Below are 21528 nucleotides of genomic sequence, written 5' to 3'. Positions count from 1 at the left end.
AGTCTGATAGTTAGCTTCTTCTACATTTTGGATATGTTGTAAAATGGGGGTTTAGCCAAGTCTGGGAGATGTTTTGTGAAAGAGTTCTATGTATTACTTGCAGTACTCTCTAGGTTCTGCCAAAGCTCAGTTTTGCTATAGGACAGCAATAGAACAGTGTCATACTCTAATTTGTGCTGACAAAAATATACTTATATTTCAGTAAAATCATTAGATTGTGACGTTTATTAATGTAAATCACTACTTTTTGAAATTGGAATTTCAACCTGGTTCAGTAGCCTGAGAACTATTGTTAGAGGAAGATAACTTAAGGCAAATGTGTAAAAGCCATTATGTAGACCCATGGGGAGAGGAATACATGAACTGACCGATGCAGCCCTCATGGGATTCTTAACCTGCCTGATACATATCTGGATAATTTTTTCACCAGATTAGTTAGACAGCAGTTTGTCTCCATTCACAGACCTATAAGTTACCAACCTGTGCATAGACATCTTTAGCCTCTAGGCCTAGTTCTAAAACATGATACAGTTTATTATTAGTAAATTATTGTAGTCTCACAAATATAACCTTTTGGTGGAAATTTGTTCTAAATCTCTGCCAACAAAATATTACCTAAATCTTAGTGTGTTTTTGCTTGTGGCTTGGTGGGAATTCTCTTCAGTGACCTGAGCTTTAGAGGTTGGAGGGGACGATCTATTCAAATAGGTCAATAGAGTTGCTCTTTACTAGTTTAATCACACTGTTACTAGTCCTTTAAAGTATAAAGTAGTGGCAATGTGATTAATGCAATAAAAGATAATTGATCAATATCCTGTGGCTCAAAAATTATATAAAGGGAATACAAAATAAGACAATTGTGTAATAGAGATACAATAATTACTCCTGATATTTGGCTTACTCCTTCTCTCTTTATTTGTTGTATCCATAAAGTCAGTCCTTTTCCCATCTTTCTGTTCTCTACAGCTCTACAGAGACAAGAGCTCCATATGAAGCCTCCAGCCCCACAGTTGGCGATGGACCCAACACATACATTTGCAGTGCAATGGCAGGCCCACCAGAAACCACTGACCATGAATTATTCTGATAAGGAGGAATTGTATTACATTGCCAATGAACTGGACAGGATAGGTGGATCCAAAGAAGGTCTAGTGATTGTTATAAATTGCTTGGCACATTTCGTCTCATTCCCACTTAGATTTTACGTCAGGAGACTTCATACCATTCGGGAATCTGTGCTACGGCTAATGAAACGAAGCCCATTAGCCAAAGTTTTCATCAAGTCTGGTAACACTGGATACATGTATACCCATGGCAGTGACTGGTTGTCCCTTCAGCTGGACATGGTAATGAGAGCCATGTTCTCTGGACTGCCTGTTGTTATACTGGATGTTTGGCAGATGACTTCCTGCCATTATGAACCCCATTACCTGCACCCAGGACCAATCATTGTAAAAAATCAGATAGATTTAATGCTGTCATTCATTTGTCCCAAATGAAACTCATTAGTGTCCAATGATATTTCTTTTCAAAGCACAATGTTCTCTGTAGGCAATGTAACACACCCGTATGTTGTCAGGACACCAGCCACTCATTGTCTTCAACTGTTCTTTGTAATGAGCCAAACATTGGGCATTGATTTCACAAAATCACTTGGGTTGTAGTTTGCAGACGGTTCAAGCTTCCTTGCAAGTTTCTCCAAACCTTTTAAATCACCTATCGCCTGTTTTTGCTCAACAGAACCAAGGCAGCAACTTGGAGTTTTTAGACCAGTGAAACCCCATGGTATATTTTATAATAGTTGATTTTTCAAAATGCCAACCATGGTAGTCATGTTACTGAGATTCCCTGTTTTTTGAATAAAGCTCATGTGCTTTCCATAATTATTGCACTTGCACAACCATATTATTGTAGCTGCACAATAGATAATGTTTAACACCTCTTAGATCACTTACTTACAAGTAACTCCCTGGTTACTGGACTTCAAGCTAGAACCTGCCCCAACACCACAACAGAAACAAACTTTACTTTGGGTTAAAACAGTTCATAGTTACATAGTTACAAAGTTATATCGGGTTGAAAAAAGACAAAGTCCATCAAGTTCAACCCCTCCAAATGAAAACCCAGCATCCATACACACACCCCTCCCTACTGTCATAGATGACATAGATTCTATAAACCCATACCTATACTAACTAATAAATCTCTTCCTAGCACCTGGGAGCGGGCCTTCAAAATTATCTTGGGTGTATTACCATCTGCTTAAGATTTTATAGTTTAGCTCTTAGATCTTGCAACATCTAGAGATGTAGATTAAACAGGGAATCCATTTCTGGAGAAGGTCTTCTGAGACGTCTAGTTTTTTAATTAAAAGAATAGACAGAATAAGCCCTATGTATTTTGTTATTTTGCTATGTCGTTTGTTATCTAGTGTTGGGGTGCTATAAATGCCTACTTCGAGGAAGTGTATCCTATGCCCTATTAGTGGTAACTTTTCCTATTATCCATGAGGTAGAGGTAGTGATTGTAGCTCCGATACCCTAGAACAGTGATCCCCAACCAGTAGCTCATGAGCAATGTGTTGCTCTCCAACCCCTTGGATGTTGCTCCCAGTGGTCTAAAAGCAGGTGCTTATTTTTGAATTCCTGACAAACATAGCCTCCTATAGGCTAGCAATCGATATAGAAGCTACAAAATAGCCGATCACATCCCTTATTTGGCACCCCAGCCCCCAGCTTGTGTTGCTCCCCAACTCTTTGTGGCTCAAAGGTAAAAAAGGTTGGGGACCCCTGCCCTAGAATATATAATGGGTGGAGCAAATGGTTCTGTCTCTTTGGACTCATGGAGGATGTCAGTGTTGATGGAGAGCTTGAGGAAGTAGGGCTCATTAAAAAGTCTAAGTAACCATAGTAAAGAGGATGATAAGGGGTCCTGTGAAGGTAGGGGCAAGCAGCCCTTGTAAAACACTGGACACTATTAGGAAGACAGGGATACCGAGTAAGAGCAGCATAGTGCAGGATAGGAACTACATTTTACTGAATTTTGCCCCAGTGGAAAAAGTGGGGTGCCGATGTCAGTCCTGCTCTGCCTCATTATTTCATCAAATGAAAACCTTGTCAGCTGAACAGCCAACAGCAACATTCTGAAATTGTCTTTTGGATTCAGGCCAGGCATCTGAATGGATTCTCCCATTCCTACTAAGCTGTTTTGTTCCATAAATCAAGGTGCCCATTAAGTATAACTGAGGTTCTAGTGAGAAATTAATACATCTGATTTATGTACTGGATACAAATGAGTCACTTTTGTCCTGGCGCAAATGTGGGAATCTAACAATTTAACTGACACTCAAAGCTGCCGGCCCAATAAACTGTATCCCAACTGCCATAAAGTTATATTTTCTGCCAAATGAACCTGTCACTCAACCAAACAATTCCCAAATATTGCTTCAAAAATAGTTCCACTGAGGAAAGGTATGTGAGCAACTACAGGAATTTTTACTTCAACCAAATAATCCCAGTGCATAACATACATGTTGCTTATTTTGCACATGTTTGTAATCTATTAACCTATTGTCACGGTCGGCACCCTAAACTAGAACTAATGCCAAGCTCCCTGGTCTCGGCTCGGCTTCACCAGTAGTGTGACCGCCTTTGGCTTCGGGAGGAGCCCTCAGCGTACTCAGATGCCACCTGGAGGAGCAAAGCGAGGAGTTCTGGCAAGCAAAGGGGCACGACTGTTGTAAAAGTCAGTTAGGCCGAAGGTCACAGTACAAATGGAGCAGGCAAAGAGAATCGTCAGACAGGCAGGATCGAGGCAGGCAGATATCGAGAATCGTCAGGCAGGCTAGGGTCAAACCGGGTTGTCAATCAAGGGATTTAGCAGGAAGAGTTGTTGAAGGCAGGCAAGGGTCAGGTTCCAGAGATCAGAATAGTCAAACAGGCAGGCAGGGGTCAAAACAGATAATCAGAATCAGATTCAAACGGAATAGCAATAGCTAACAGCACCAGGAACAAATCCTATCACGGGCAATGACAAACAGTGGAAATGCCCCTTTAATACTTTTCAAATTTGGCGCCATTGCGCGCTGACGTCACCACGTCAGCGCGCATGCGCCTTTAAACCCGGAAGTGCGCGTGCGCATGCGCACTAGGAAACCGGCACGAGAGGACCAGCAGCGCGGTGAGGCAGGCGTCCCCGCCGAAGGGGCGGCAGGCGTCCCTGCCGTCCCCCCACTAGACTACCAGGGTAAGATTTCCTTACATTACCCCCCTCACTGGACCCCCAGGCTTACCAGGAAACTTAGCATGGAACTTTTTCCTGAGGCGGTCAGCCTTGATGTCATCAACTGAGACCCAAGAGTTCTCCTCAGGACCGAAGCCCTTCCACCCAGTAAGATATTGAAGCTTACCACGCACAAGACGGGAATCGAGGAACTCTTGAATCTCATACTCAGGCTGACCTTCAACCAACACTGGGGGAGGAACAGACAGATGACGAGAATTATTGGCAGGTTTCAAAAGAGAGACATGGAAGGAATTAGAAATTTAGAAATTAGGAGGTTACTGAAGAAGGACAGAAGATGGATTAATTACTGCAATGATGGGGTATGGACCAATGAATCTAGGACCCAGTTTAGGAGAGGGAACCTTCAACTTGATATTCTTTGTCGACAACCATACTAAATCTCCCACCTTGTACTGGGGTGCTTCCCTACGGGATTTGTCAGCAGCTCTTTTCTGAGCTAGGGAAGCTGCGGATAAAGAATTATGAACTTGAGACCAAATTTCGGAAAATTTCAGGACAGAAGAATTGGCAGAGGGAACAGGGGAATTAGAGTCAGAAAAAGAAAATGCTTTGGGGTGCAAACCATAGACAACAAAGAAAGGAGACTCTCCTGAGGAGGAATGGGTAGCATTATTGTATGCAAATTCTGCCCAGGGTAGCAGTTCGGACCATGTGGACTGGTTATCGGACACATAGCATCTGAGATACTGCTCAAGGGACTGGTTCACCCTTTCGGTTTGACTGTTAGTTTGGGGGTGATAGGCAGAGGAAAAAGACAATTCAGTACCCACCAAGGAACAGAAAGCACGCCAAAATCTTGAAACAAACTGAACCCCCCTGTCAGAAACAATATTTTCAGGAAAATGAAACTTAAAAATATGAGTAATGAATAAGTCAGCCAGGGTTTTAGCAGAAGGGAGATGTGGAAGAGGAATAAAATGAGCCATTTTACTGAACCTATCGACCACCACCCAAATCAGTGTCTTACCCTGAGAAGGAGGCAACTCCACAATAAAATCCATGGAAATGTGAGACCACGGTTTCTCTGGAACGGGTAAGGGGTTTAATAGACCCTGGGACAGATGATGAGATGACTTAGACCTTTGGCAGACTGGACAGGAATTGACAAATGTTTTAGTATCCTGTTTGAAGGAAGACCACCAGACATGACGGGATAAAAGAGAAATGGTTTTTGCAATACCTGGATGACCTGCCACTTTAGAATCATGAACCTCTCTTAACACTTGTTCCCTAAGCTCCTCAGGAATGAACCATCTACCAGATGGGGTTTCAGCAGGAGCAGATGACTGTAAAGGGGACAACAAGGAAGAGAGGTCAGATTCCAAGGTTGCAACAATTTTTTCCCTGGGAATGATGGGAGTGCACTCACTAGAGTCAGAGGAAATGGATTCAAAACTCCTAGAGAGTGCATCCGCCTTGGTATTTTTGGAACCAGGCCGAAAAGTTAACGAAAAATTGAATCTAGAGAAGAATAAAGCCCACCGGGCTTGCCTTGGATTTAGGCGTTTAGCTGATTCAATATACAGTAAATTTTTATGGTCGGTATAGACCGTCACCAAATGTTTAGCACCTTCAAGAAGATGGCGCCATTCCTCTAAGGCCAGTTTGACAGCCAACAACTCCCTGTTCCCTATGTCGTAATTTACCTCTGCAGGTAAAAACTTCTTAGAAAAAAAGGCACAAGGATGTATTTTGTTGGTTATCGGGTGCCTTTGAGAAAGGACTGCCCCAGCTCCTACCTCAGAGGCATCTACCTCTACAATGAAAGGGAGTGCGGAATCGGGGTGTTGGAGGATAGGGGCAGAACTGAACTCTTTTTTGAGGGTTTCAAAAGCTTGTAATGCTTCAGGAGACCACATGCTGGGATCAGCGCCCTTCTTCGTTAAATTTGTGATGGGGGCAACAATAAGAGAAAAATTCTTGATGAATTGATGATAATAATTGGCGAAACCAAGAAACCTTTGAACTGCTCGCAACGAAAGGGGTTGGGCCCAATCCAGGACAGCTCTCACCTTGCCCGGATCCATTTCTAGACCCTTGCTGGAAATAATAAACCCCAAAAACTGGACAGAAGAGACTTCAAAGGTACATTTCTCTAGTTTCGCATACAGATTATTTTCCCTTAGCCTTTTAAAGACTTCACAAACATGATTACGATGTTCACTTAGATTAGAAGAGAAAATAAGAATATCGTCAAGGTAGACCACTACGAATACCCCCAGCAGGTCTCGAAAGATGTCATTGACAAATTCTTGAAAGACTGCGGGGGCGTTACAGAGCCCAAAGGGCATTACTAAATATTCGTAGTGGCCATCCCTGGTGTTAAAAGCAGTTTTCCACTCATCCCCCTCTTTGATACGAATGAGATTGTAGGCACCTGTAAGATCAAGCTTGGTATAGACCTTGGCACCTTTGACCTGGTCAAATAACTCAGAAATTAAAGGAAGGGGGTAGCGGTTCTTGATCGTGATCTTATTTAAACCCCTGTAGTCTATACAGGGACGAAGACCACCGTCTTTCTTACCAACAAAGAAAAACCCAGCGCCTGCAGGAGAGTTAGAGGGATGGATAAAACCTCTTTCAAGGTTTTCCTGGATATATTCCCTCATAGACTGAGCTTCGGGTAAAGAAAGAGGATAAGTACGACCACGAGGGGGAGAGGAACCTGGGACAAGATCAATAGGACAGTCATACTGTCTGTGTGGGGGTAAAGTTTCTGCAGCCTTTTTGAAAAGACATCGGCATATGCCGAATAGGCTGCAGGCAAACCCTCTAGCGAGGCAGTTGCTATTACTAGAGGAATACAGACGCCCCCACACCTTGTACCCCACTGAGAAACCTCCCCAGTAACCCAATTAATCTGGGGGTTATGAGCCTGGAGCCAGGGCAACCCCAAAATAAGAGGAGAGGAGGCACCTTCGATTAGGAATAGGGCTATCTCCTCACTATGAAAATTGTTAATACACAAAGATAAGAAGACAGTCTTCTTACTCACCACACCTGACCCTAGGGGTCTCTTGTCCACCGCTAAAATTTTCATGGGGACACCCAGAGGGACCACAGGAATGCTATGATTGGCTGCAAATGTAGCATCTAAAAAATTACCCTCTGCCCCAGAATCCACAAAAGCGGACAAATTAACAGAGCCCGTAGGCCAGGTCAGTTTAACTGGTAGCAGAACCTTGGAGGCAAATTGGGGAGAGGAAACGCCTGCCCCCAAATGGAGCTCCCCTTCTCCGTTTAGGCTTGGGCGTTTCCCGGCCTCTTGGTGCATTGTTTGAGAAAATGACCCTTATCCCCACAATAAATACACAGCCCAAGGGTACGCCTGCGTGTCTTTTCCTCAGGAGAGAGATGGAATAGGCCTAATAGCATAGGCTCCTCCTGAGGTGGAGACACAGAGGAAACAGAAGACTTAACATTGGTTACTAAGTCAGGTTTTACACAAGTAACCCCTAAGAAATTAGAATTACCCCTTTCACCCCTTCTCTCCCTTTGCCTCCTATCGATCTGAATGGCAAGAGACATGAGATCATTCAGATTGAGGGATAAGGGATAATTCACTAGACTATCTTTAATAGTATCAGCCCAATACGGAACTGACTGCGCAGGGCAGTGTCGTTCCACCCAGTTTCTACTGCCCACCGGCGGAACTCGGTGCAATACACCTCCGCATCCCGTCTCCCTTGGCGCAACTTACGAATCGCCGAATCGGCAGAAGATGCGCGATCCGGGTCATCGTAAAGCATTGCCATGGTGTGAAAGAATAGATCTAGGGAGAAACAGGCAGGATCAGAGGGGGGCAGTCTGAGAGCCCAAATTTGGGGATCACCCAGAAGCAGGGTCATAACAAATTTTACTTTTTCCTCACCAGTTGGGAAGGAGTGTGGGAAAAAGCCTAGGTATAACTGACATGCCTCTTTAAAGACAAAAAACTTGGTTCTGTCTCCACAGAATTTCTCCGGAAAGGCAATTTTGGGTTCTTGGGGTCTAGCGGTGTTACCCCACATGGCAGAGGAACCCACAGGAGGAGATGGAACAGAACCAGATGGCTGCTGTGGAGTCTGTGGATTCTCCAGTTGGCGGGTTAGGTTATGAAAACCCTGCAGGAGATAGTTCTGCTTTTGCTCCTGATCCTCCAAGCGCAGTAGCAGAGCAGATAGAAGCGCTTCTGTAGTAGTTGGAGTGGGAGGAGCGGCAGCAGCAGCAGCGGAGTCGTCGTGACCGTTGTCCTCTATGGCCCGTGATAATGTCACGGTCGGCACCCTAAACCAGAACTAATGCCAAGCTCCGTGGTCTCGGCTCGGCTTCACCAGTAGTGTGACCACCTTTGGCTTCGGGAGGAGCCCTCAGCGTACTCAGATGCCACCTGGCAAAAATTCTAATCGTACTATTTCTTCAGAGGTTTTTCCCGAATAGCTCAATTTTTCTGGGCTTTTTCCCGAAAAGCCTGAATTTTTGCCCAAATTAGTCAGATTTTTGGGTTAATTCCAAGACAGACCACAGAAACTTCCAAATAGGATAGGACCTCTCCCACTGACTTATATACAACTTCGGCAGGTCTGAGATGCCGGATTTACAGATTCAGACTTTTTCCATCCTCGGGGTTTACTAAATCTCAAATAATTTGCCATTACAACTTTAATAAATAACCTCCTAGAAGTCATTTTGGTGTTCCATGACCTGTATAAAAATTACAGGTATGGGATCTGTTATCCAGAAACCGCTTATCCAGAAAGTTCAGAATTACAAAAAGGCCATCTCCGATAGACTCAAAATTTTTAAAACTGATTTCCTTTTTCTGTGTAATAATAAAACAGTAACTTGTACTTGATCCCAACTAAGATATAATTAATCCTTATTGGAAGCAAAACCAGCCTATTGGGTTTATTTCATGTTTATATGATTTTCTAGTAGACTTAAGGTAAGATATTATGGAAAGAGAGAGAGAGAGAGAAGATAAAAACTGGATCAGAACAAAAGATGCCAAGTGTTACAAGACAGCGGCCCATGCAGCTTGCAATTGTGAGGCAATAAATGAACGTAGTGCTATTGTGCTGTATTGTGTAGCAACTCCCAGCAAACCTGCATATGACTCTTAGGGGCCGATTCACTAACTTCGAGTGAAGGATTCGAAGTAAAAAAACATAGAATTTCGAAGTGTTTTTTGGGCTACTTCGACCATCGAATGGGCTACTACGACCTTCGACTACGACTACGACTTCAAATCGAACTATTCGAACTAAAAATCGTTCGACTGTTCGACCATTCGATAGTCGAAGTACTGTCTCTTTAAGAAAAAACTTCGACCCCCTAGTTCGCCATCTAAAAGCTACCGAACTCAATGTTAGCCTATGGGGAAGGTCCCCATAGACTTGGCTAACTTTTTTTGATCGAAGGATATTCCTTCGATCGTTGGATTAAAATCCTTCGAATCGTTCGATCGCACTATTTGCACTAAAATCCTTTGACTTCGATATTCGAAGTCGAAGGATTTTAATTCCCAGTCGAATATCGAGGGTTAATTAACCCTCGATATTCGACCCTTTGTGAATCGGCCCCTTAATCTGCGGGTGTGGGCCCTCACATATAGTGGAAGAAGGGTATCACAGAACTACAACCCTCGGGTTGATCAAATAAATTGGACAAAACGGTTTACTCTATATTAACATAAATATAAAAGAGAATATCTTTGCAACCATGTCAACCCCCCCCCCTATTTTTGTTTTAGAAATGACCCTATCTTGGCGCCCCTCCACAAGTCTCCCCTCATTCTTCTGCATTCTCTCAATTTCTAAGCATTCTCCCCAGTTTATTGAAATGTTTGTGTATATTGTGGGTGTGTATGTGCAGTGAGCTTCAGTCACATCATATGGAGTGTGTTCACTTGTGCAGGTGCCATTCAGTGACTTCAGGAGAGCAAATCCGCATGCACATGACATCACTTCCAGGGGTGTGTGACATCACTTCCGGGTACTGCAGAATATTTTTAGCGGTGCGCTGCAGACACCATGCTCATTCCCACGGTTGGCGTTTTCTAAAAGTTGTCAGCTCTGAAGTTTTCTTTCTAGGCCTAACTTGGCTTGTGCTCAATCTTCTCCATCCACTTTCCAAGAAATTTGGAATCCAAGAAAAAGACAGAGCATGTTGGCTCCCCTTTTATACAACAGAACAGCGACACCTCATGGGCAGTTACGAAACTGCCAGGAGAATAACTAAACACAGGAAACCTTTCTAACTACATTTAAGGACCGATTTAGCTGTCTGAATACAGGCTACTTAAACCCTTCCCCTACACAATCTAATACAATTATGCAATAATTATGAAACTGTCAGGGACCTATCGGTTCCTGGTGGAGAAGTCTGGACCAAGGAGGAAGCTTCGGGGTAAAGTTCACGGTAACCAGAAAGGGATCAGAAGTGGTTGTCGTCAATTCACAGGCAATAGTTGAAAGGCAGAATAGAATCAAGGCTCAGGTTTAGGCAAGGTCAGAAAATCCAGGAATACAGATAATACAAATTTAAGGACACCCAGGAAAGCTTTAAGAAATCCTATAATCGGGCATTAAACCCATGACCTGGAAGCCCTTTCATTTTCAATTTTCATGACACCATGTGGTTCATTGGCGCCACCATCTTGGATATTGCGCCGCCGGAGACTGGAGCGCCATCAGGAGGAACAAGAGTTTTACTTGTATAACAGTTTTTTTTTTTTGAATGCAAAAGTTTAGGGAAAATAATGTCGATTACATGAGTAATGGCAGTGCCTTCCCCATAGAGGACACAGAGCCCTGACTGCGGGTGCCCAGGTGAACAGGGAGAAGCAAGAGGAGGCGAGGGGTCGGATCATGATATTGCATCACACACTATTTTGTTTGGGGGCTGAACATTTTATTCTCAGTGGGTTTATGTCCGGCTTTGACCTGGAAGGGCTGTCCTGGTCAAAACTGACCAATCAGTGATCGACATGTCATAGCCCCGCCCCTGATGTCACGACTTTGCCTCAGCGAGTCACAACCCTGCCCCTTCTTGGAGTTAGATGGGCCAAAAGTTGGAAACCCAGGGGGGTGATGCCTCTGTGTATATGTAATTGGAAGCCGTGTCTGTTACTGTTTTCTGCTTCTGTTTCGGTTCTGAGAACATAAAGGGGAATAGCAGAAGCTGAGTTAAAGGACAAGGAAAATGGAAATGGAAATTTGTTAGAACCTTTTAGTCGTATCATCTTCTAAACAATGGGCTTCTGGTTTCCTGCATTGAGTTTTAGAAAATGGATTAAAAATATAAGGTTGTGGCATCACAGGCTCAAGGTTGACAGAAGGATCATTAGGAAAACACATGGAAAACTTTGCTCTCCTACATTATCCAGAAGGCTATATATTAATAAATTGAGAAATGCTGTGTTTTATATACACAGAAGTCGGCAGCTAGAAATTATTCTACTTTTTATTAAGCTTTATTCATCTTTTAATCATTGCAATTGATTGGGAGGAGGACAGGATTAAATATCATTTCAAACCCAACGTGAAACAGCCCAACTGAGTCAGGGAAAAAGAAGATTAACGTTGATTTGTGTCCTCTTTCCTACCAAGTGTCATCTCTCAGAGTCAACTGCCGTCATGGGCACAATGAGACGGTCCCAGATTTCTTCTCTTTGTCTCCTCTGTCTGCTCTTCATTGCTGGGGTAAGTGAACTCTGAGTATCACTCATGTATTATAAGGGATAATGTACCCCCTACTGTAAATGATAAGGATATTAGAAGTCACTGAGGGGTTGTTCTGTGACCATATAAAGGCACAAGGCTGCAGGCTGAGTTATACAGGGAACTCTGAGTATCACTCATGTATTATAAGGGATAATGTACCCCCTACTGTAAATGATAAGGATATTAGTTATAAGTTTTTTGGTCGAGAAGTAATGTCCTCTTTTTAACCAGCTTCCCTTTATTTTTGTGGAGGGATAACTTCAATCTTAAATCTTTTCACACAATCACTCCAGGGGTATCAATACAATACTGAAGAAATTAATAGGGTGCAGCCGCATAGTATCTATACCTGACTATTGTGCAAAATATTGTACTACTCCCAGTTGTACTCTGTGTGTGTGTGACATAAAAACGTAGCATTACACTTTACAAGTACATTAGAGGACATTATAGACAAATAGCAGGGGACCTTTTTACCCATAAAGAGAATCACGTACCAGAGGCCTCCCCTTCAGACTAGAGGAAAAGAAGTTTCATTTAAAGGAACAGAGTAGGGGGTTCATCACAGTGAGGACAGTGAGGTTGGGGAATGCACTGCCGGGTGATGATTCAGTTAATGACTATAAGAGGGACTTGGATGATTTCTTGGACAGACATAATACAAAGGCTATTGTGATACTAAACTCTATAGTTAGTATAGATATGGGTGTAACACCTATTTGGGCTGCATAGCACACAAATAGTTAAACTGTCCAGCTAGCAGTAGAAGCATGGGTTACACTGCGACTTCACACAACAGGGTCAGGGCCTTGGCCAGGTGGAAGTGTTGCCTCTATGGTGTAGTGCAACTACATCCCCCAGGCTACTGTGCAGACAACAAAAGATGGGCGCCAGGAGGTTCTTGCAGTAAAACAGAAGCGGTTTATGTAACTATGCACGAGGCAAGTGACCAGAGGTTTAGTAGTCACACAGGAGCTGAGGCAATAGCACATTTCTCACACAGAGCTGCAGCCATTAGGCATTTCTCACAGAGGAAAGGTCTCCATTAGGCATTTGCAGTATCACACACATTCCCTCCTGGAAGTTGTCAGGAAGCAGCTTGTACCCTACAGTCCCTCTTCACTGAGGTCCCTGACTGGAGGCAACACACAGAGCCTCTGGGAAGCTCCTCCCTTACTGCAAATCCTTGTTGGAGCTTCAGCTGCTCTTTCTCTCTCACCTCTCTGCCTTTCTCTCCTAGAGAGACTATGACAAGTCTGCCCTAGTGTATCTGTTCCTCATTCACGGGGTTACCTGCTCCCCGACTTGGTCACATGACTTCTTCTGGCCTATTGCACTCAGTCCCCCTGAGCTCACCCAGCTGGATCAGCATCCACAGGCCAAAGAGGAAGTGGCCACTCCCTACACTCACTATATAGCAGTGTAACAGGGGCGTGTCATTCTCTCCTGGCAGATCACTCGAAGAAAAAGCTGGGGGCCTTAAAGCTGCAGGGCAGATTACCCAGTAGGGGTCCCTACATGTGTATATATCATTTATGTGACAGTAGGGAGGGGTGTGTGTATGGGGCTGGGTTTTCATTTGGAGGGGTTGGACTTGATGGACTTTGTCTTTTTTCAACCCAATTTAACTATGTAACTATGTAACTGTGTAACTATGTAACTATGTAACTATGTAACTATGTAACTATGTAACTATGTAACTATGTAACTATGTAACTATGTAACTATGTAGCAGGCAACAGACAAGTGTAATATAAAGGTGAGAAAGTTGCAGAAACCAGAAAGGTCCTGAGAATCTAGAATCTAATGCCCAAATTCTTATGAATAAACATTTCCCTAGTTTGCCTACAGATCTCTGTGGATGAAGCTTCCTTCTGGTCCCAAGTGGTATGTTTGGATGCAGTCACCTCCCTGTAATAATACTTGCACTACTTCACTGGAACAAGAACTCCAGAAAGAATCTCAGACTCTAATGGACATTAAAAGCAATGAATCTTCTCTAGCACTGGCGAAAAAACTTCATAGTCTAGAAATGACCCAAACCAATGAATCTTCATCTTCTACAGCACTGGAACAAGAACTCCAGACCCTGATGAAGGTGATTGAGTGGCCTGAGCCTCCAGGTCCCACAGATTATGAATTCTCCACCAGTCCAAATACCACAGAGTTCCACATGCTGTTCCCACGTGCCACATATTATGTTGGAGAATATGTACAAGTTCTCATCATAGCGCGGGACCACCGAGGCCGACCAAAAGCCTATGGAGGGGATTATTTTCAGGCCAAACTGCACTCCCCAATGCTGAAAGCAGGAGTCACCGGCTCAGTCACAGACCATAGAAACGGCACCTACACGGCCTCCTTCATACTGCTCTGGCCGGGGCAAGTGGAGATCTCCATAACACTTGTCCATTCCACTGAGGCCATAGCCATCCTCAAAGACAAGAGGGAGACTCGTCCTGACAAGGTGAATCATTGCTAAAGGATCTACAGCGAGTTAAGCTTATCACATAATATTAAATGGGTTCTTTGTTTAGGACATGTTGCTAAATGGGGATTCTAATGGCTTCAATATATTTTGTATTATTTATGTATTGCAAAGAAACATTTGTAAGAAAAAGGCCACCAAGCACAATTCTTGTCTATGGCTTCAGGTGCATTTCAATACACTTTGGCAGCTTAGAAGGTACTTTTGCCCTTTGTTTCATTAAAAAAAACAGGTGCTCTGACCAACTTTTTGGAAATCTCCAATATGAGTCTCTGGCAGAGCATATATTTCATTTAGCCTGAGATATAAATACACACCACATGTAAACTTTGTGGAATATACAGTGTCATAGATTTCAGGCTATTAATGTCATAAAAGAAACTTTTGTTGTAGAGATATAATGTTGGGGAATGATCAGTGAGAATGATCCATATGGTCCACTGATTAGATTAAAGGAGTGTTTCACCTTTAAGTTAACTTTTAGTATGTTATAATTCAAAGCTACTTTTCTGTTTGTCTTCATTTTTTCTTTTCTATAGTCTTTTGATTATTTGCCTTCTTCTTCTGACTCTTTCCAGCTTTCCAATGGGGGGGGTCGCTGAAACTTCCAGTGCAGCAGTAAAGAGTGACTGAAGTTTATCAGAGCACAAGTCACATGACTGCGAGCATCTGGGAAATTGACAGTATGTCTATCCCCATGTCAGATTTCACTAGCAAGGCCTTGGATTGGGTTGCAAGAGACTTTACATTCATATTACTATGTTAGCAACCTGAGGTGCCACAGGGCTACCGTTGGCCAATAAGAATCCTTGTTCCCATTAGTCATGCAAACCCTGCCCCTCAGTATTGGAATCAATGGCTAAGGAAGAGGATTATAATGATGTATCTGAGTTCTGACAGTACTTTCTTTTGGAACAGGTCTCCTTTTTTGGATACTTTCATGGAACCAATGAGAAGACAGATTGTAATGTGGAGCTCTTGGGACCTGATGTCTGTGAATATAATGACCCAAACACAGGGGAGTTGTGGTTCTGCAAACGCCCAAAACAAATTCCCTGCAGTGCATATAAAGGGCACTCATTGGGCGGCAACCGTAACATTCTCACTCCCAAAGAAGCACAGTTCCTAAATCAGTAAGTAAAGGAATCTCTCTTTGCAACTCGGTTTCAGATCTGTGAGAGATACAGGTAGGTTGGACCCAAGGTCTATGGCACAGGGCATGGTCACTTGGCCAGACTGTTGAAATAAATTCATTTGGGGAGTCTGACGGTGAGACTTTAGGGCTCATTAACATCCACATCTCAGTGAGCAAAGTGCAATTTTCAGCACAATCACTTTATTTTGTTCCCACATTGCAGAATCTTTTCCCAGAATTTCAGCATCATTGCAGTCACAAGGAGGTGATGCACCAATGCATCTGTGCATGCATGTCATAGCAAATGGGATACAACTGCAGAGAAGTCCATCTGAATTTGGCTCTGGATACATTAAGCACAAGTCTATTGTGTCCATTGATGAAAGCTGTAAAAGGAACCCAGGAGCTCAGGAGTTGGCAGTAGCTCTAGTCAACAGGTGCAACAGGCACTCTCAAGCTTCTCCGTTAATATTGTCAGACCAGAGAAGAAGTCATGCAGCTTTTTGCATTGCAGATAATTCTGTATATGCAGGGGTGGAGATCCAAGCATCATTTCTCTGCTGATCAAGTACAGTATCTTGGATGGCCTCCACCTCAAGTTGCTGAGATAAAACATCCACCTTCTCCTCATTGGCACTGCATTTTTCATTCTTCTCAGTCATCCCTCCTCATTGGCTCCCAGAGTCCTCTGCCTGATTAGTTCCTTCTCAGCAACTAATTATATTGCCTCCATGTTAGTGGTGTCACCACCAGTTTGAAATGTGGTGAAGTCAGATCAATCAGAATAAATGGTAGGCTACTTTAACTTCATCCGGTAGGTTTAGTTGTGTTTAGTCAGACTGAATCATTTGGCAGGATTAGAGTTTAGCCAATAAATATGGTTATTGTCATGAAATATGTTCACCATATCTGCCACAAACATTGTATTCTTACTATTTCTTTAAATGTACCAAAACCTCAGCCTGACTCTCTCGTTTATTGTATAATCTTAGTTTATGCAGTGGTTTCATCCAAGGAAGTCTGACATTTGATATATCCCCATGGCAACATGTAGTGCATCTGTCATTTTTCAAACTTACATTATATTTAAATAACCAAAAAATATATGGATGGACTGGAAGATGGACTGTTATTGGAGGTGGATATATCTAGAGTGACATGGAATTGATTACTGCCACCAAACTCTCTTCTACCAATATAACAATTAATCCAACACAATTAAGATCCTTCACCAGGTCTGGTTCTGCATTAAGAAGGTGAAGTTTTTAGAACAAAATGAGAGTAATTTGCATGAAATATTTTATCTCTGCTTTGATTTGGTTTCCCAGGTCTGTAAAGGAAAAACTGATTTCATCCAAAGTAGGAGCATTCATTGTCTCACACCCAAAAAACAACACAGGTGAGTCTGCAGAAAGAATGAGCAGGTGCAAGAGAATTGGGTTTCTATACGATGGGGCCGGATGTGTTGGTTCTATTAACTGTTGTGCCCAAAACTGTGGCAACTTAGTCCCTTAGCAGACGTATAAGGACTTGTGATTTCTGTAGCTCACCCCACGGCCACAAAGCATCCCACTGACACCCTTGCAGAATTATTAGTGGTAGTAAGACTAGTAAGAGTATTGTAGCTAAGTTGGGAAAGCCAAGATAAACCATGAATGAAAAGTAAGTCAGATCTGGGGTGGGGGGGGGGGACGTGTTGGTTAAAGAAAAAGTGACTTTGTATTATGGAGAATTTCTCTGCAGCCCCTGAGCCAAAGTGTGAAACCCAAAACAAGGCTACAACATGACTTGTATTGGCTCTGCCCTGTATAGAAGGAGCTCCAATAACTATGACAACAATTCCCCTTAAAGGGGTGGTTCACCTTTAAGTGAACTTTTAGTATGTTAGAGAATGTCCAATTCCAAGCAACTTTTAAATTGGCCTTCGTTATTTATGTTTTATAGTTTTTGAATTATTTGCCTTCTTCTTCTGACTCTTTCCAGCTTTTAAATGGGGGTCAGTGACCCCATCTAAAAAACAAATGCTCTGTAAGGCTACAAATGTATTGTTATTGACTTTTTATTCCTCATCTTTCTATTCAGGCCTTTCCTATTCATATTCCAGTCTCTTATTCAAATCAGTGCATGGTTGCTAGGGTAAATTGTTCCCTAGCAACAAAATGGCTGACATAGCAAACTGGAGAGCTGCTGAATAAAAAGCTAAATAACTCAAAAACCACAAATAATAAATAATGAAATCCAATTGCAAATTGTCTCCGAATATCACTCTCTACATCATACTGAAATTGAGTTTAAAAGTGAACAACCCCTTTAAAGAAGAAGTAGCTCCAATTCTCCAGGGTTTTCAGACATAGTGTATGTTAAAAGCTTTAAAAAACACCATTGATAGGATGGTCCAAAGTGGTTTCCCATATTGAGAATTGCTGACAAATAAGAACATTCCTGTCAAAAAGTCAGAGATTAAACCACGATTAAAATGAAAGATACACAAAATGATGCCATGGAAACAAGATGCACCAAATCTCAGCAATTTCAAGATTCAACTTCTGTGAAATCTTCAGTTTCAGCGGAATCAAATTTGAACCCTAAAGGTCATGTGACCTCAATGCTCTACACAGCTCAAGGTGATGCTTCGGCCATTCTGCTCAGTAATGTATATGCAAATCAGGCTTTAGATCCAATCAGGACTTGGGTAAGTCTTATGTGGAAGATTCAGTATAGACAAACAGCAACATGATGGATTCCACCAATTCCTAGGCCTTTTCACTACATCTTTTATAGATATATTTATAATTCACAGACCATTATTTGAGCATTTCAGGAGCCTACACAAACCTCATGGCCGTGCCCAGTGCTGGAAATGGAAAGAATTTAGTGGTAGTGATAGGTGAATAAATTCACAGGCACAAATTCACAGTGAATTTCCACGTTTTGCCGCCAGCGAATAAATTTGCAAAACTCCAGCGAAAATTCACCGGCCTCAAAAAATTTGGACATGTCAAAACCGTCAAGCGTCAACACTATTTGGACGCCCATTGACTTTAACGCCAGCATGAAAACTGACGCTGGCTGCAATTTTCGAGTTTTGTTAATTTTTCGGCGAATAGAAAACAGGAGAAATTCGCCCATGACAATTTAGTGGCTTTATAAGATCACTTTTTATGTTCCCTTTCAGATAACAGAGATATTTGCTCTCCTGGCGTTCCAGTCCCAGATCCTTCTGGGTTCTATTTCCAGGACTTCTGGGAGTCCCGTGCCTGTAGGAACAAAGCTTTCCCTAAACCCTCTGATGTTACCAAGTGTCTATCCGGGAAGGTCATTTATATGTTTGGTGGATGACTTTCCTGTTGAGCTTTATACCATGTAAGCACCTGAGCTACTCGTTATTGTTGTCTAACTGTGTATTGTCACTTCACTTCTCGTAATAAGTTCTTCAGCCTGTTGCATTAGCTAAGTAGAAGAACATCTAGTAGTGTGTGGAGAAGCATAGAAACAAAAGCAGATCTTGGGTTAGGGCCAGACAAAATCAGCCTACTGAATCCTTTTGTCGGCTCCAGCGCCACTCAGCGGATTTTGGGAAGACTTTGTAAGAGTGTGTTCTCACCAGAGCCGACTTAAGGTTCAAGGACCTGAACAGAATAAGAGGATAGTGCTAGCGATAAAGGAAATATATTCAACCTGCAGATTTTGGCAAGCTGATTTTGAGCCTGTCTAGCCCTAGCCTTGGAGAAACTGCATTTATGGATCTCAATGTTTGCACTGGGTTTAGTAACACACAACAACACACAACAACCAGCCATCTCCATGCCTAACATCTAATTAATGGTCCAATGAATTAGATTTCATGTCAACTGTGTTAACTTACTATCAAGCTTCAATCCAGAACAAGGGCCTGAGTTGAAAAACAGAGGTCCATTAGCAATGTAAAAACCTGGAACCCCATTTAAGTAGGGAGGTTATATTAATCAAAGTAACATTTAGAGGGTTATTTATTAAAGTCTGAATGGAAAAAACTCCAAAAATGTGACTTTTTTTTACTATAAAATCCACATTTTTGGTGAAAAAAAACCTTGAGTTTTTCATAATGTATTAAACCCCGAGGGTGTTTAAAATCCAAATAAAAAAGTGTTCCGACTCAGACCTGTTGACCTGTTCATGTAAAAGTCAATGGGAGAAGTCCCAAAGATATCCTGATCTGAGCTGGGTTTTGTGCAATAATCCGAAGATTTCATGGTTTTCGGGCAACAATCCAAAAGAATCTGAGTTTTCAGGCGTCAAATATGAAAACATGAAACATTTTTTTAGTTTTTTTTTCCTGCAGAGGAATTTGTTTGAAAAATGTATTGATAAGGTGGGGGCCATACGGATTTGGTCGGAGTAGCTTTCAGAAAATAATGAGATATTTTCGAATTATGATAAATAACCCCCTAAGGGTTTGACACCCCCAGGGGCCCATTCACTAAGTTTGAGTGAAGGAATAGAGGTAAAATAGTTTGAATTTCGAATGGTCGAATATGGCTACTTCGACCATCGAATGGGCTACTTCGACCTTCGACTACGACCTTCAACTTCGAATCGAACGATTCGAACTAAAAATCGTTCGACTATTCGATAATCGAAGTACTGTCTCTTTAAAATTTTCTTCGTCCCCATAGGCTTGCTAACAATTTTTTGATTGAAGGATAATCCTTCGATTGATGGATTAAAATCCTTCGAATCGTTCGATTTGAAGGATTTAATCGTTCGATCGAACGATTATTCCTTCGATCGTTCGATCGAACGAATTGCGCAAAATCCTTTGACTTCGATATTCGAAGTCGAAGGATTTTAATTCAGCAGTCGAATATCGAGGGTTAATTAACCCTCGATATTCGACCCTTAAAACATCTGCCCCTTAATGTATATACTGAAGTCTCAAGGCCCATTCTTAAAGCAGCTTTGCTCAGCACTAGGTTGTTTATTTTGGTTTCTACTCTTGTCTCCGGGGCAATTGTCTATTCCATTGCTTACTTATATGGGTTGAATATGGTTTGTGTAGAGTGAAAATAAATGCTGTTGGTTGGGCACTTACAGGACCTGAAAATGACTATTGTGGCTACGAAATGTAATTTCCTCTGTTCTTCTCCTGTGCCTCCAGCTCTGCAGAGACAAGACATCTTTATGAAATCTCCATTCCCCAGTTGGCAGTAGATACAACACATAAGTTTGTAGTGCGATGGCAGGTGCATGAGAAACCAGTGACCATGTCGTATATTGATAAGGAGGAGGAGTTGCATTACATCGCCAATGAACTGGATCGGGTGCAGCAAAGAAGGGCTGGTGGTTGTTGTAAACTGCATGGCCCATTTCGTCTCATTCTCAATCAGATTTTATGTGCAACGGCTCAGTACCATTCGGGACGCTGTGCTTCGACTAATGAAGCGCAATCCACTAGTCAAGGTCTTCATCAAGTCTGGTAACACTGGATACTTGTATAGCCATGGAAGTGATTGGCTGTCGCTCCAGTTGGACCTGGTAATGAGGACCATGTTCTCTAGACTGCCTGTAACTATACTGGATGCTTGGCAGATGACCAACTGCCATTATGAACCACAGCACTTGCACCCTGGACCAATCATTGTCAAGAATCAGATTGACTTAATGTTGTCTTTTATTTGTCCACCAGAGGAAATTACTTTATAATATGTTTCTGCTTATACCGCAATCAGTTGTAGTCATTGTACAGGTAGAAGATCAAACTCGTATGCTGCCAGATGCTTTCTTCTCCAAAATTCCATTCTTTGGTCAAACGAGATGAGTGTCCTGCTTGGGATTAGTTTCTCCAGAACGTTTGGTTGGACAGCCAAGAAACACAAACTTTGCAGAAATTTCTTGTTTTTCAAAACACCCAACTAACC

General features: G+C 42.4%; 1 protein-coding gene and 1 pseudogene across 2 annotated transcripts in view; both read left to right on the top strand.

The window, feature by feature from the left end:
* The window catches only part of nxpe3l.1.S (neurexophilin and PC-esterase domain family member 3 like gene1 S homeolog), a 46710-nt gene extending 44827 nt beyond the window's left edge, over window positions 1–1883 (top strand). For both annotated transcript variants that reach the window (XM_041568242.1, XM_041568241.1), the window contains exon 7: window positions 967–1883. In XM_041568242.1, coding sequence (XP_041424176.1) covers window positions 967–1499 — 533 coding nt within the window. In that variant the 3' untranslated portion in view covers window positions 1500–1883. The remainder of the gene's footprint in view (window positions 1–966) is intronic.
* Window positions 1884–4139: 2256 nt separating this feature from the next.
* Window positions 4140–21313, top strand: LOC108695400 (annotated as a pseudogene).
* Window positions 21314–21528: the final 215 nt, after the last annotated feature.

The sequence above is a fragment of the Xenopus laevis genome, chromosome 6S (assembly GCF_017654675.1).
Source record: "Xenopus laevis strain J_2021 chromosome 6S, Xenopus_laevis_v10.1, whole genome shotgun sequence".
Lineage (NCBI taxonomy): Eukaryota > Metazoa > Chordata > Amphibia > Anura > Pipidae > Xenopus > Xenopus laevis.
This window is presented reverse-complemented; position numbering and strand designations above follow the sequence as displayed.